This window comes from Marmota monax, unplaced genomic scaffold (genome assembly GCF_021218885.2).
Source record: "Marmota monax isolate L192 unplaced genomic scaffold, Marmota_monax_Labrador192_F-V1.1 WCK01_AAM20220418_F8-fsc00010, whole genome shotgun sequence".
NCBI classification, from domain to species: domain Eukaryota; kingdom Metazoa; phylum Chordata; class Mammalia; order Rodentia; family Sciuridae; genus Marmota; species Marmota monax.
The window spans coordinates 19,330,501-19,345,154 of NW_026692321.1; the positions used below are offsets into that span (position 1 = coordinate 19,330,501).

At 50.1% G+C, this 14,654-nt stretch overlaps 1 protein-coding gene across 2 annotated transcripts in view; it reads left to right on the forward strand.

The window, feature by feature from the left end:
* The window catches only part of Cad (carbamoyl-phosphate synthetase 2, aspartate transcarbamylase, and dihydroorotase), a 22,878-nt gene extending 8,531 nt beyond the window's left edge, over nucleotides 1–14,347 (forward strand). The window contains exons 16-45 of one of the 2 annotated variants that reach the window (XM_046441461.2): nucleotides 2,688–2,800; nucleotides 3,252–3,496; nucleotides 3,695–3,941; nucleotides 4,269–4,367; nucleotides 4,521–4,745; nucleotides 4,831–5,013; nucleotides 5,427–5,645; nucleotides 5,891–6,058; nucleotides 6,573–6,755; nucleotides 6,841–6,945; nucleotides 7,386–7,625; nucleotides 7,858–7,939; nucleotides 8,204–8,370; nucleotides 8,499–8,663; nucleotides 8,793–8,924; nucleotides 9,138–9,339; nucleotides 9,757–9,947; nucleotides 10,044–10,184; nucleotides 10,370–10,471; nucleotides 10,859–10,955; nucleotides 11,212–11,262; nucleotides 11,529–11,573; nucleotides 11,678–11,847; nucleotides 11,962–12,036; nucleotides 12,556–12,768; nucleotides 12,949–13,074; nucleotides 13,237–13,392; nucleotides 13,485–13,586; nucleotides 13,777–13,871; nucleotides 13,981–14,347. In XM_046441461.2, the coding sequence (XP_046297417.1) occupies nucleotides 2,688–2,800; nucleotides 3,252–3,496; nucleotides 3,695–3,941; nucleotides 4,269–4,367; nucleotides 4,521–4,745; nucleotides 4,831–5,013; nucleotides 5,427–5,645; nucleotides 5,891–6,058; nucleotides 6,573–6,755; nucleotides 6,841–6,945; nucleotides 7,386–7,625; nucleotides 7,858–7,939; nucleotides 8,204–8,370; nucleotides 8,499–8,663; nucleotides 8,793–8,924; nucleotides 9,138–9,339; nucleotides 9,757–9,947; nucleotides 10,044–10,184; nucleotides 10,370–10,471; nucleotides 10,859–10,955; nucleotides 11,212–11,262; nucleotides 11,529–11,573; nucleotides 11,678–11,847; nucleotides 11,962–12,036; nucleotides 12,556–12,768; nucleotides 12,949–13,074; nucleotides 13,237–13,392; nucleotides 13,485–13,586; nucleotides 13,777–13,871; nucleotides 13,981–14,083 (4,442 nt within the window). In that variant the 3' untranslated portion in view covers nucleotides 14,084–14,347. The remainder of the gene's footprint in view (nucleotides 1–2,687; nucleotides 2,801–3,251; nucleotides 3,497–3,694; nucleotides 3,942–4,268; nucleotides 4,368–4,520; nucleotides 4,746–4,830; nucleotides 5,014–5,426; nucleotides 5,646–5,890; nucleotides 6,059–6,572; nucleotides 6,756–6,840; nucleotides 6,946–7,385; nucleotides 7,626–7,857; nucleotides 7,940–8,203; nucleotides 8,371–8,498; nucleotides 8,664–8,792; nucleotides 8,925–9,137; nucleotides 9,340–9,756; nucleotides 9,948–10,043; nucleotides 10,185–10,369; nucleotides 10,472–10,858; nucleotides 10,956–11,211; nucleotides 11,263–11,528; nucleotides 11,574–11,677; nucleotides 11,848–11,961; nucleotides 12,037–12,555; nucleotides 12,769–12,948; nucleotides 13,075–13,236; nucleotides 13,393–13,484; nucleotides 13,587–13,776; nucleotides 13,872–13,980) is intronic. The other variant, XM_046441463.2, reaches the window with a different exon arrangement.
* The last annotated feature ends 307 nt before the right edge of the window (nucleotides 14,348–14,654 follow it).

A 14,654-nucleotide genomic window follows, 5' to 3' on the forward strand; every position in this document is an offset into this window, starting at 1 on the left:
AGTGGCATTTTATTCACTGTTAGTTTAAATACTTAAATTTCAGGAGAACAATTACTGCTGTTTTCTTGTGAACCTTTCTAAATCTGAGTCAGCCCAGTTGCAGGTATTCTTAGCCTATCTCCTACCCTGACACTCTGTGCCTCAGTCACTAAATGAAATGTTTTTTAAAATAATGTTAAGATTAGAGCAAGGGGCTGGGGCTGTAGCTCGGTGGTAGAACACCTGACTTGCACGTGCGAGGCAATGGGTTCGATCCTAAAGCACCACGTAAAAAAACAAATAAGTAAATAAAGATATGTTTTAAAAAAAAAAGATTAGAGCCATGAGAGATCTTAATTATAATAGGGAGCTTTATCAATGAGTATGAATGGGTGTAACCGTCATTCACCACCCAGTAGTGGAGTTTAGTTGCCTTAAACTGTTCTCTAAAACATTTCAACCAAGACAAGAGTATGTATGTATGAGACCAAGTGTCACCAGCTCAGTAAATAAGAGCATTTCGTTGTGCTCCAGACTTCCATTTAGAGCACTAGTGGCCTTTAAACAAGTCTGGGCTCAGATATTATTTCAGAATTTTTAGAAATCCTACAAGACTGCCAAGTTGTTCCTTCTGGAGATGAGTTTCTGTTAAATTATAATAAACATGGGAATGAAGCCATAATTAAATTATGGCTAAGAGAAGTAAATTGAAAATAGGACAATTGAAGAATGATTCCTAGCTGAAATATATAATAAGTGTTTTACATCTATTCAAGTATTCTTAGAATGTATTCTTTGGTAACTTTTTATAGGATTTATTGTACAAGTAAGATACATGAATCCTTGAAAAATGAAAGATTATTTAGCCAGAAAAAAAAAATCATCTGTGATCTTGTCAGGGTTGGATTAATCTAGATATATATACACATCCAAATTTTATATATATGTATGCATATTTTATATATTTTATGTATATGTGTGTGTGTCTGTCTCCAAGTTATATAATTTCAGAAATTTTGTAGGTATTCCTGTATGAATGTGCGAAATTTAACAAATTCCAAAATAAAAGGTTCTATAACCACAGTACAAAGGAATTAAAATCTTATTCCACATGCCTATAATCCTATCAGCTTGGAGACTGAGAAGAAGATCACAAGTTCAAAGCCAGCCTCAGCAATTTAGTGAGGCCCTAAGCAACTCAGTCAACTCGGTGAGACCCTATCTCAAAATAAAATATTAAAAAGGGCTAAGGATATGACTCAGTAGTTAAGTGCTCCTGGGTTCAATCCCCATTACCAAAAAAAGAAAAGAAATTCTTCTTCATTTGCACCACTATCAGCATCTTAGTGTTTTAAAACTTTGTGGAGAGGTGGTACCAGGGATCAAACGCAGGGGCACTTGCCCACTGAGCCACGTCCCAACCCCCTTTTATATTTTATTTAGAGTTAGGGTCTTACCAAGTTGCTTAGCACTTCACTTTTGCTGAGGTTGGCTTTGAACTCAAAATCCTCCTGCCTCAGCTTCCCAAGCCACTGGAATTACAGGCGTGTGCCACTGCAACTGGCAAACTTTTTAAGAAACATAAATATGAGGATTGTAAACCAGGTGCAATTGCACATGCCTGTAATCCCAGTGGCTTGAAAGGCTGAGGCAGGAGGAACCCAGTTTGAGACCAATTTTGACAACTTAGCAAGATCCTGTCTCAAAAAATAAAAAGGGCTAGGATGTAGCTCAGTGATAGATCACCCCTGAGCTCAGTCCTCAATAGTGAAAAGAAAAGAAAGAAAAAAATGATAAGAGGGCATGAACAGAACTTTATAGAAGAGGAAATCATAAGCAGACCTGGGGAGAAAAAGTTTCCTTTCACTAGTTAATAGAAATCTAGTTCAAAAGAGATATTCTTTTTTATTTAATGACCAAAAACCAACTAAAATAATTATGTCCACTTTTCAGAAGGTTGGTTAAACTCTATTGTAAAGTACAAACTTTTATAAAGTAATTAGTATTTACCAAGGGCCTTTACCCCTTACTCTCGCACCTCTCGAAATTTATTAAAAGAAGCTAATCCAAAACGTCACAGCCTCATTTGTAACAATCAGCACTTAAAAGCTAAATGTCCATCAGTAAGTTGGCAGTTAAATTATGGCAAATCACACAGAAGTTAGGTGTCTGTGAAGTCACACAGCTATGTGGGAAAATATTTATGAGAAAAAAAGGGTGGGCATTATGTATGTACTATAATCGTGTATAAAATATACATATGAAAAAAGTTCAGGAGGAAAAACTCTAGAATACTTTTTAAAATATAACTGTCTCTAGAGGGATTCAAATAGTAATGATGTCATCTTCCTGTTACCCAAACCTTTTAAAGGTCTAAAGGTTGAGGCAGATTCCAGATGGTGTCATTACAGTATAAATAAAACAAGCCGAATAACTGGGCAGTCATCAGTAGTTCAGGCCAGTGGGATAAACTATAACATGTCCATTTTAGGCATATCAATTCCATATTTACTCATAAGCACAAAGCTTATCCATGAAAATGGCAGGGAGAAAAGCTTAAAGTTTTGAGGTTTCTTAATAGTGAAATATCATGAATCCCACTACCCTGGGGCTTACCTTGAGAGCCTCCCAGAGGTTTGACTAAACCATAAGTATGCTGGGTAGTGTCCTGCCCCTAAGCCCTCAGTTTTTTCATCTTGTTCCTCCAGGTGAAGTTATGGGCATTGGACGTTCATTTGAGGAGGCCTTCCAGAAGGCCCTGCGCATGGTGGATGAGAACTGTGTGGGCTTTGATCACACAGTGAAGCCAGTCAGCGATGTGGTAAGCAGCTTACCTCCTCAGCAACACCCTAGCATGGACTCTGCTCGTTATGGGAGAATGTATTATTAGACTTGTTTTTACAGGTGAGGTTATAAAAATTGCTCATGGCAGTGAGAGGCAGAGCCAGGATTTGTATCCAGGATTTTGCAGATTCCGAGCCTATGCCATGGTGTTCAGCTTCTTTTTCCTAACACCAACTCAAGCACTCAGGCTTTCAGAGGTGCTGACATGAGTAGGTTGGGAGTTTGTTTTTGATTAATTGATTGAGATAAGGTCTCGCTGTATTACCTAGTCTGGTCTCAAACTTTGGGGCTCAAATGATTCTCCCCCTTACCCTCCTGAGAAACTGGTATGCACCACCACGTCTGATTGATTGGGAATATTTTTGGTTAGCATTCTGATCTCTCCTGCTTCTGCACAGTTCCATATCTATCTGTATTCTCCCCATCAGGAATTGGAGACACCAACAGATAAGCGGATCTTTGTGGTGGCTGCTGCTCTATGGGCTGGTTACTCAGTGGAGCGCCTGTATGAGCTCACACGCATTGACCGCTGGTTTCTGCACCGAATGAAGAGGATTGTCACCCATGCCCAGCTGTTGGAACAACACCGTGGACAGCCTTTGCCTCCAGACCTGCTACACCAGGCCAAGTGCCTTGGCTTCTCCGACAAACAGATTGCCCTTGCCGTCCTGAGGTCAGAGATTGTGGTGAGGGGCTTGGGCTGAGAAGTGTGGGCAGAGCCTTTGTATCAGGAAGGGCCCTTGGGGAGCTTTGGAGGCTCTGGCCTTTTTCCCTGGGATATTTTCCTCTTTGATCCCTGCCCTAGGAACTTACCTCTCTGTCAGTCTGTATCCTACTCCCAGGGACTGAGTTACCCACCCTTCTCCTTCAGCACAGAGTTGGCTGTTCGCAAGCTGCGTCAAGAACTAGGGATCTGCCCAGCAGTGAAACAGATTGACACAGTTGCAGCCGAATGGCCAGCTCAAACAAATTACCTGTACCTGACATACTGGGGTAAAACCCATGACCTCACCTTTCGAACACCTCATGTCCTGGTCCTGGGCTCTGGCGTCTACCGTATCGGCTCCAGCGTTGAGTTTGACTGGTGTGCTGTAGGTTGCATCCAGCAGCTCCGAAAGGTCTGAGATTTTGTGTTGCTTAATAGTTTCTCTGCTGTCTGCTCAGTTTGGGTGGTTGCCTGTCATCCCTCACCTAATCCTGACTCTTCCTATTATTTGCTATACCTTTCTTCTGTCAGAGAGCTTTGGGTTGGGGCCTTGCTTAGTCCATCCAGTACTTGAGTCCCTCCCCCAACTCTTTGCCTGCTTCCCCCCAATGCAGCTGTGCTGTACAACTGTTTCACAGGAAGCTGAGCTGGCTGGCACTCTCCAGTGGGGGCTTTGGCTTAGTTTCTCCATGCTCTTCCTGCCTCCTAATTGCTAAGTGCATTCCCCACCCTGTGGCAGATGGGGTATAAGACCATCATGGTGAACTACAATCCAGAGACAGTCAGCACCGACTATGACATGTGCGACCGACTCTACTTTGATGAGATTTCTTTCGAGGTAAGGGGAATGAGGGCTGCCCTATACCTGGGTGGCCAGGGTCAAGAAAGAATGACTGACTGACCCAGTATTCTGTGGCACTTATTGGGAGTGAAGGGAGCTGTGAGCAAGAAGGCTCGGCTTCCTGACCCTCTTTGTGGCCACTGTCTATAGGTGGTGATGGACATCTATGAGCTAGAGAACCCAGAAGGTGTGATACTGTCCATGGGTGGGCAGCTGCCCAACAACATGGCCATGGCTTTGCATCGGCAGCAGTGCCGGGTGCTAGGCACCTCCCCTGAAGCCATCGACTCAGCAGAGAACCGATTTAAGTTCTCCCGGCTCCTAGACACTATTGGTATCAGCCAGCCTCAGTGGAGGGAGCTCAGTGACCTAGAGGTAGGCCGGGGTAAAGGGGCCTATAGGCTGGATGGTGTTTGTAGGTGAATGTGACCAACCCTGCTAAACTCCCTGTCCCTCTTAGTCTGCTCGCCAGTTCTGCCAGACCGTGGGGTACCCCTGTGTGGTGCGCCCCTCCTATGTTCTGAGTGGTGCTGCTATGAATGTAGCCTACACTGATGGGGACCTGGAGCGCTTCCTGAGCAGCGCAGCAGCTGTCTCTAAGGAACACCCTGTAGTCATCTCTAAGTTCATCCAGGAAGCCAAGGTGAGAAGCTGCAAAGAAATCTGGGGGCAGGCTCAGGGCCCTAAGGAGACTTCCCTCTGGTCCTGCAGAGTCATAGAAACAGGGTTGGGAAGGATGGGTCACATCTTGGTCCTGTTAAAGAAAGGGAGCATCGCCGGGCACAGGAGCACACCTGAAATCCCAGTAGCTTGGGAAGCTAAGACAGGAGGATTGTAAGTTCAAAGCCAGCCTCGGCAACTTAGTGAAGCCCTAAGCAATTTAGCAAGGCCCTGTCTCAAAATAAATATAATAAAGGGATGGGGATGTGGCTCAGGGGTCCCTAGGTTCAATCCCTGATACTGGGGGGGAAAAAAGAGTGGAGGGAGCATCCTAGGGAAAGGGCAAGTCCTAGGATGGCTCTTGCCCTACATCACACTGCCTATGTCCCCCACTAGGAGATTGACGTGGATGCTGTGGCCTGTGATGGTGTGGTGGAAGCCATTGCCATCTCTGAGCATGTGGAGAATGCAGGTGTGCATTCAGGAGATGCCACACTGGTTACCCCACCACAAGACATCACCACCAAAACTCTGGAGCGGATCAAAGCCATTGTGCATGCAGTAGGCCAGGAGCTGCAAGTCACAGGACCCTTTAATCTTCAGCTCATTGCCAAGGTAATAAGGCAAAAGGAAGGGATTAAAGGGCTCTGCAGCTCCTCTGTGTTCTGTACCGTCCTGTGGTGCGTCTGTCCTCACCCAAGTAGACAGGAGAACTGCAGAGAAGAGCTCAGTGTTATCAGGGTTAGTGATAGTTATTCAGGTTCATTACTCACAGAAAGAAGAGGGGAAGAGTCAAAGTTCATACAGTAGCATCAGAATGCCCAGCCTATGCAGGCCTGACCAGTGTTTCTCTGCCCCAGGATGACCAGCTAAAAGTTATTGAATGCAACGTGCGAGTCTCACGATCCTTCCCCTTCGTCTCCAAGACACTAGGTGTTGACCTAGTGGCCTTGGCCACACGGGTCATCATGGGGGAAAAGGTGGAACCTGTAGGGCTCATGACTGGCTCTGGAGTCGTGGGAGTAAAGGTAAGGAGGATTGAAACCCTTGAGCAGAGAGCTCAATCAGCAGATGAACTGCCGCCTACTTAGGCATTGCCAGATTGTGGGGTCATAGATGGTTTTTGTCCCTTTGGAGCTTACTCTCCAGGAATGGGAGGTAAAGGAAGTTGGGTCCAAAAATAGCTTTATCATGGGACAGTCAGATAAACTCACATTATCAAGGTATAAACCAAATGTGCAAAATGGTTAGATACAGAAGAAGCAACTTCCAAGAGGGCTGACCTGGGAAGGCTTAGAAGAAGGGGTGGCATTTGAACTGAGTCTCAAGGATTGTGAGGATTTTTGACTTTCAGAGTTTTTTGGGAAAATATCCCATGATCATTGAACAGATGGAGCAGGAACAGTTAGAGAAGCTTTAGGGCGTGTGGAGCATAGCATCAGGGAAGGCCAGCATCACTGCAGGTACGATAAGGAGCAAGGACTATGTTTGTCCCTCTCCAAGAGACAACCCAGCCCTCTCTCTTTCATCCTGCTCTCTCAGGTACCTCAGTTCTCCTTCTCCCGCTTGGCTGGTGCTGACGTGGTGTTGGGCGTGGAGATGACCAGTACTGGGGAGGTGGCTGGCTTCGGGGAGAGCCGTTGTGAGGCCTACCTCAAGGCTATGCTAAGCACTGGCTTTAAGATCCCCAAGAAGAATATTCTGCTGACCATCGGCAGCTATAAGGTACCAGAATTACAGAGGGTCATCCCAGGAGTTGGAAATGGAAGACAGAGAGACATTCCCACTTCATGCCTCTGCTTGATTTCAGAACAAAAGTGAGCTGCTCCCAACTGTGCGTCTGCTTGAGAGCCTAGGCTACAGCCTCTATGCCAGCCTGGGTACAGCTGACTTCTACACAGAGCATGGTGTCAAGGTACAACTCCTGCCACCACCCCATACTTCCCTCCTGTGGCCCCAGGCTTGCCTCTCTCTCTTCCTCTGCTTCTGTGATCATGACATGTTATTAACGTGTTTCATGTATAACAAGTAGGGTATACAGGAAAACAAAAAGAAAAAAGTCCTTTGTAGTTTTTTGCACTGTTAATATTCTGGCATATTTTCTTTCCAAGGCTTGCCTGTGTATGTGCCCACGAGCTCATATTGTTTATGGTCCTTGGTAACCTGTCTCATTCCACATACCTTTCCTGTCAAGAAAGATACCTTGCAAATAGCAAATAGCGGTAGCCCTGGTCCCCACTGGGGGTCCTTAATTTCCTCATTATGAACTCCTAGGTCAGCTCCCCTAGTTTTAGGCTGGCCTTCCTGACCCCTGCCATGTTCAGGTTGGCCCTGACCTTAACTCTGGGCCTGCAGGTGACAGCTGTGGACTGGCACTTTGAAGAGGCTGTGGATGGTGAGTGCCCACCACAGCGGAGCATCCTGGAGCAGCTGGCTGAGAATCATTTTGAACTAGTGATTAATCTGTCCATGCGTGGGGCTGGGGGCCGGCGTCTCTCTTCTTTCGTTACCAAGGGCTACCGTACCCGGCGCCTGGCTGCTGACTTCTCTGTGCCCCTCATCATCGACATCAAATGCACCAAACTCTTTGTAGAGGTAGCTGAAATGGGGTGCTGGGAGGGAACCTGCTTCTCCTTTGCATGATGTAGGGAGGGAATAGTGAGCACATCCTCAGTATTGGAAAAGGTCAGTGTGAAACAGCATTGCTCTGAGAATGCTTTGTGGCTACAGAGGGAGGAGCCTTGGTTTTAGGAAAGCCTGGTCCCTACCCACTACCCTTGGGTCCCCCTTCCATTAAATCAATGTTAACCATGCTCCCCACTTGCAGGCCCTAGGCCAGATTGGGCCAGCCCCACCTTTAAAAGTGCACGTTGATTGTATGACCTCCCAGAAGCTTGTGCGATTACCTGGTAAGTACATCTCTTGGGACACTTGTAGCTGGCACAGAGCCCCTTGGGGTCTAAAGGTGGCTATGGGTCCACTCTGCCCTGGACTGTATAGACAGTGAAGGCCTCAGAATCTGTCTCACTCTGAGCCCTTCCTTCCTTAATCCAGGATGCCCTGGACTGAGGAACTTGTATCATTTGCTTTTAATTTTCCCACTATGCCAACTCATTTATGTCCTTCCTATTTCTGAATCTCCCTCTAATATTGCTGTCCCCGTGTTTTCCCAGGACTTATTGATGTTCATGTGCACCTGCGGGAACCAGGTGGGACACACAAGGAGGATTTTGCCTCTGGCACAGCTGCTGCCCTGGCTGGTGGTGTCACCATGGTGTGTGCCATGCCTAATACCCGGCCCCCCATTGTTGATGCCCCTGCTCTGGCCCTGGCCCAGAAGGTGAGCCACTACACCCCTGCTTCCTTGAGCCCTTTGCCCTCTTCTTTCCCTGTGGGGCCAGGTGTGATGCTAGGCTGGCCTGTGGGCATGGGTATCAGCAGCTGTCTTCTCATGTGAATCCCCTGCAGCTGGCAGAAGCTGGTGCCCGCTGTGATTTTGCCCTTTTCCTCGGAGCCTCATCTGAAAATGCAGGGACCCTGAGTACTGTGGCAGGGTCTGCAGCAGGGCTGAAGCTCTACCTCAATGAGACCTTCTCTGAGCTGCAGCTGGACAGTGTGGCGCAGTGGATGGAGGTAGGGAGTACACGTGTGGCAGAAGACCACCAAATGGTATCCCTTGGCTTGAGGACCCCAAAAGTGCTGGGCTCTGAGCAAAGAATCAAAGGCTCTGCACTCTCCCTCATCAGTTCTTTCTGCCCTCAGCACTTCGAGACCTGGCCATCCCACCTTCCCATTGTGGCTCATGCAGAGCGGCAGAGTGTCGCTGCCATCCTCATGGTGGCTCAGCTGACCCAGCGCCCAGTGCACATATGTCACGTGGCACGGAAGGAGGAGGTGAGAGTGCACCTGAGGTCCTGGTTCCCTGTTTTTTTTCCCAGTAACTCTAAAGGTCAGGGTAGTCCTTGTGGGGCAGGAAAGGATGGGAGGAGGGCCTTGATCTAGCACCCTGGGCACAGTTGGCCCATAATACTCTGAGGAGAGTTGCCGGCCATGAGAACTTCGAAGGACAAACATGGGGGACCTCCTCCGGATCTCCTCTCTCTCTAGATCCTGCTGATTAAAGCCGCAAAGGCACAAGGACTGCCAGTGACCTGTGAGGTAGCACCCCACCACCTGTTCCTGAGCCGTGATGACTTAGAACGTCTGGGGCCTGGGAAGGGAGAAGTCCGGCCTGAGCTTGGCTGTCGCCAGGACGTGGAGGCCCTGTGGGAGAACATGGCTGTCATTGACTGCTTTGCTTCAGATCACGGTGAGAAGACCCAGCCTACTCCTCCTTTGCCCAGCAGGACTTGTGTCCCAGGTCAAGCTATGGGGCAGCCCTAGCAAGAAAATGTAAGGGGGCTAGACTCTGAATTCCATAAAAACAGGATCTTGATCTGTGTAGGTCCCCAGCCTCTAATTTACTGCCTGGTCCGTGATAGGTGCTTGACAAATACTTGACCGAGAGAATGAGTGTGAGTCTATTGTAAATGAGAGAATACATGGGCACAGGTGTGGGAGGACAGTGTTCCCGCTTCCCTGGGCTCCAATTCCCAGGGGGGAAAAAAAAAAAAAAGCATTGAGGTTGGTAATACAAGACTACTGGAAGTACAGCCCTGGGGTGTGAATCCCCAGGTATTGAGGTGACTCCCTGCCTCCTCAGAAGGTAACCTCTTTCTTTCTCCAGCCCCCCACACGTTGGAGGAGAAGTGTGGGCCCCAGCCTCCACCTGGCTTCCCTGGGCTAGAGACCATGCTGCCATTGCTGCTGACAGCTGTGAGCGAGGGCCGCCTCAGTCTAGATGACCTGCTGCAGCGATTGCATCACAATCCTCGGCGGATCTTCCACCTGCCCCAACAGGAGGATACCTATGTGGAGGTGTGCGGGTGAGGGCCCCAAGCGAGTGGAGGACTCTAGCCCTTGGTCTGTTCTCTGGTATGACCTCTCCTTCTTGTAACCACACCCTCTGGGCAGGTGGATCTGGAGCATGAGTGGACAATTCCCAGCCACATGCCCTTCTCCAAGGCCCGCTGGACACCCTTTGAAGGGCAGAAAGTGAAGGGCACCATCCGCCGTGTGGTCTTGCGAGGGGAGGTTGCTTATATTGATGGGCAGGTGCGTGTATGGCCCCTACCTGATCTCAGTAATGACCTCTGTGGTTTTCATTTTCTTCCCTGTGCAGCACATCTGCACAGTTCCACTGCCCCTGCATCAGCTGCTTGCTGATGTCCACCTTTAGAAGCCCAGTCATGGTGCTCTCTGTTCCTTTCTCATGCCCCGCCCCTGCCTTCTGTCTGCAGGTGCTGGTGCCCCCAGGCTATGGACAGGATGTACGGAAGTGGCCTCAGGGGGCTGTCCCTCAGCCCCCACCCTCTGCCCCTGCCACCAGTGAGATAACCACGGTATCACACTGCTCCTGGGCTAGGGCTTGTGGGGTGCCCAAGGGTAGGACCAACAGTTTGAACATTTTCATTGGTAGTCAAGGGCTGTACACTTGACCACTAAAATGCCTCCTGCAACACAAAGTTGACTGTTAGGAGGCTGCCTGTGAGTGTCACAAACCCACTGCTCATCCAGCCAGGGTTCTGTCTAGAACCCTGCTGTGGGGTTAACACACACCTCTAAGAAGCCAGTTTGTCACCTGTTGACAAAACACCAGAAGGATGGGGCCAAGGGGAGATGGCATGGAGAAAAATGCACACACACAAGGAACAGCTCTTCCTGTGGGACTGTGAACTGTGGTTAGATTCATTACCTTTCAAAACACTGAGCCCATGTCACCACTCCAGACACCTGAAAGACCACGCCGAGGCATCCCAGGGCTTCCTGATGGTCGCTTCCATCTGCCACCTCGAATCCACCGGGCCTCCGACCCTGGTCTGCCAGGTAAGAGAGGGTTTCCTGTGGCACAGGAGAAAGGCCACTCTTGACTAAGGTGTGTAGGGACGGGCTTCTCCTGCATTCTGTGTCCAAGATCAGGACTCAGTTGCCCAGGAACTGGTTCAGGCCCCTCCTCCCAGCATTTGCCTGTCCTTTTCTCCATCCCTTTGTCCTAGTTCCTCATTTGCCTAAGTAAATCACCACACCGTGAGGTAAACCTCCCACAGTTGCTTCTCACAGCCCTTTTTTTTGTTATGGGCAGCTGTGTTCCTGCGCCCGGGAGCTGGGATCCCACAGGGCAGCAGAGTATGGGGTAAATCCTGGTTGCTGATTGGTGTGAGCCTGGCCGTCCTCTGCCTAAGATCCCTGTGCCAAGGGGGAAGGCCCTGGGAGGGCACCACTATTCCCATACAACAGAACCCCAGAGCTGCTGCACCCTCTCACCCTCCCCTAACCTGCTGTAGCTACTGTCGTGTGAGGTGGTTTAACACAGGTGCTGTGAGGCAAAGTTCCTGGGAAAATTGGTGCTCTCTAGACCACAGCTGAAAATTGGCATCTGTCCTGTTGCCCTCTTTACAGCTGAGGAGCCAAAGGAAAAGCCCTCTCGGAAAGCAGCTGAGCCAGGTAAGACTCCACTCTTGGCACGCACTTATCTTGGGGACACTCCACTCTGGCCTGGGTAGGGGGAACCCTCTGACCAGCTTCTTCTGCCCCATCCCTCACTGCAGAGCTGATGGGAACCCCTGATGGCACCTGCTACCCTCCACCACCAGTACCTAGACAGGCGTCACCCCAGAACCTGGGGACCCCTGGCCTGCTGCACCCCCAGACCTCACCCCTGCTGCACTCATTAGTGGGCCAACATATCCTGTCTGTCAAGCAGTTCACCAAGGATCAGGTGCCTGGGGGAGGGAGGGCAGGGACACCCAGAGCTTTGAGGATTTGGAAATTTGGGGCCAGGACCTCCAGGGGCTGCTCAGCGCCTTTCCCTCTGACTTGGGGTTTTTCTTAGATGTCGCATCTGTTCAATGTGGCGCACACACTGCGTATGATGGTACAGAAAGAGCGGAGCCTCGACATCCTCAAGGTTGGGATCAGGGTTGTGGGCTGAGGGTCCCCGCCATTATCTGCCATTAGCCCCCATTGGGGATGGGATATGCAGTGGTCAGAGGGGATCTTCCTGTCCCTGCCATCAGGTTCTTTTGTGTGCCTCCAGTCCCTGCACTGTCATCAGCTCGGCCCTCTGTTCTGGGAGAGCCTGCTGCTCTAGACCTGATCTCAGCAGGTAGTTAGTTGACATGGGGACCTGAGCACTAGAGCATCAGACCACACTTGGGGTCATCTGATCTGTGCCAAGTGGTCATGGGAGAAAGCTGTGGCCTTTCCTCCTCTGCTGAGTTATTCACACTCAGTGATGCGTTTTGGAGGCAGAATGTTTAGCTCAGAGTCACACTAGCGGCAGAAATGCCAAGACTGTGATAGGTCACAGGGGAGGTTTGTGTAAAGAAGGATCCCCTCAATTCTCTTTGTTATAAACTGGAGAGGTGAGCTCTGTCCTGTTCCTCAAGATGAGTGTGCACACATGCCTTCCTCATCCTCTCCCCAGGGAAAGGTCATGGCCTCCATGTTCTATGAAGTGAGCACGCGGACCAGCAGCTCTTTTGCAGCGGCCATGGCCCGACTCGGGGGTTCTATGCTTAGCTTCTCAGAAGCCACATCCTCCGTCCAGAAGGGCGAATCCCTGGTTGACTCCGTGCAGACTATGAGTTGTTATGCTGATGTCGTCGTGCTTCGGCACCCCCAGCCTGGAGCAGTGGAGGTGAGGCCAGCTGAGATGGGTTGATTAGGCTGAACCCAAGGACGTGGGGTCCCTTCTGCCTCTGTTTCATGTCTTATTTGGGCCATATCGGTGAGGGGACCCAGGAAGAGAGGGCTGGATTGGGGAGGGGCCTCTGAGTTGCAGAAGGCAGGATTCTCCTTCCTCTTTCCATTCTTACAGCTGGCAGCCAAGCATTGCCGGAGGCCAGTGATCAACGCTGGAGATGGGGTTGGAGAGCATCCCACCCAGGCCCTGCTGGACATCTTCACCATCCGGGAAGAGCTAGGGACGGTCAATGGCATGACGGTGAGGACAGTGACAGGGATTGGAGCCCTGCCAGGGGGAGGTTCTGGAGAGAAAAGCAGTGGTTTCTCTAGTCCAGGCTATACTGTACCCTGGAGATAGGCTTTGAAGTGGTGGCAGTGGTCCTCAATCTGGGTCCCTCTGGTGATGGTGTTCCTCTTCTAGATCACCATGGTGGGTGACCTGAAACATGGACGCACAGTGCATTCCCTGGCCTGCCTGCTCACTCAATACCGTGTCAGCCTGCGCTACGTGGCACCTCCCAGCCTGCGTATGCCATCCAATGTGTGGGCTTTTGTGGCCTCCCGTGGCACCAAGCAGGTGAGACTCTCACAGTCCAGCAAGCTTAGGGACCTGGGTTGAGTAGTCAGAACCCAGCTCTGCATTCCCCATGGCTCTGCCTTCCCCTCCAGGAAGAGTTTGAGAGCATCGAAGAGGCACTGCCTGACACTGACGTGCTCTACATGACTCGGATCCAGAAGGAGCGATTTGGCTCTACCCAGGAGTATGAAGCTGTGAGTGCCGGGCTTGAGGAAGAAACAGGGCTGGAGCTTGGGAGGGCTGGGTGCAGGGCCATTAAGCCTCAGGTCCCTTAGTTGATGTAGCTGCATGTAGGTATGGAAGGGACACTGGAGGAGCCCAAATTGTGTCCTCTATAGCCATCACTGCCCTGAAGTGCTAATAGGGACCCCGTCTGCCTTGCAGTGCTTTGGCCAGTTCATCCTCACTCCCCACATCATGACTCGGGCCAAGAAGAAGATGGTGGTGATGCACCCAATGCCCCGCGTCAATGAGATAAGGTGATGTGGAATCAAAACTGGAAACTGCCTGGGGTTGGCTGTGGGAGGGGCTCTAGTCCTGAGCAGGCCTTCTGTGAGCTGCACAGTAATTCTTCTCCTTCTCTTGCAGCATGGAGGTGGACTCAGACCCCCGAGCAGCCTACTTCCGCCAAGCTGAGAATGGCATGTACATCCGCATGGCTCTGTTAGCCACTGTGCTGGGCCGTTTCTAGGCCCTAGTTTCCTTGGCCTCTTGTCTTCAGGCCCAGCTGCTGGGCAAGAATCCCAGTGCCCCCCACGGGGGCAGCACACTTAGCAAACGTAGCTCACATTCACATATGCACACATGTGGTTACCAACTTCAGGCTCTAGACTGGAGGTCTCTGGCACAGGGTGCATCCTCAGATACCGGGACCCTGTCTGCCACATCTCCATTCTTGCACCGCATATCTGTACAGTTACTTTTCTACTGACTAATAAATAGCCAAGCTGCTTCAGTTCCTGCTTCTTCATGAGTTATCACAGGCTTTAGCATTCTCTGCTAAAGCCACATTCTCTGTGTGGTAGGATGAGAGACCCACAAGTCCTGACAAACAGCAGTGCCATCTTCCTGGATGTTGGGTGAATACAGCTCACCATAAAAGTAAGGCTGTGCATTGGGGCTGGACCGATGCGGTTCATTATCTTTCAGGCCCTTACTTTTCCCTCCTGTTTTTGACCAGTCCTCTCCTTCAGTGGGTAAGGCACCCATTTCATCCTCAAAACCTCACCCTGGAGTTCTCTCACTGTTAGGAGCGCCCCTCC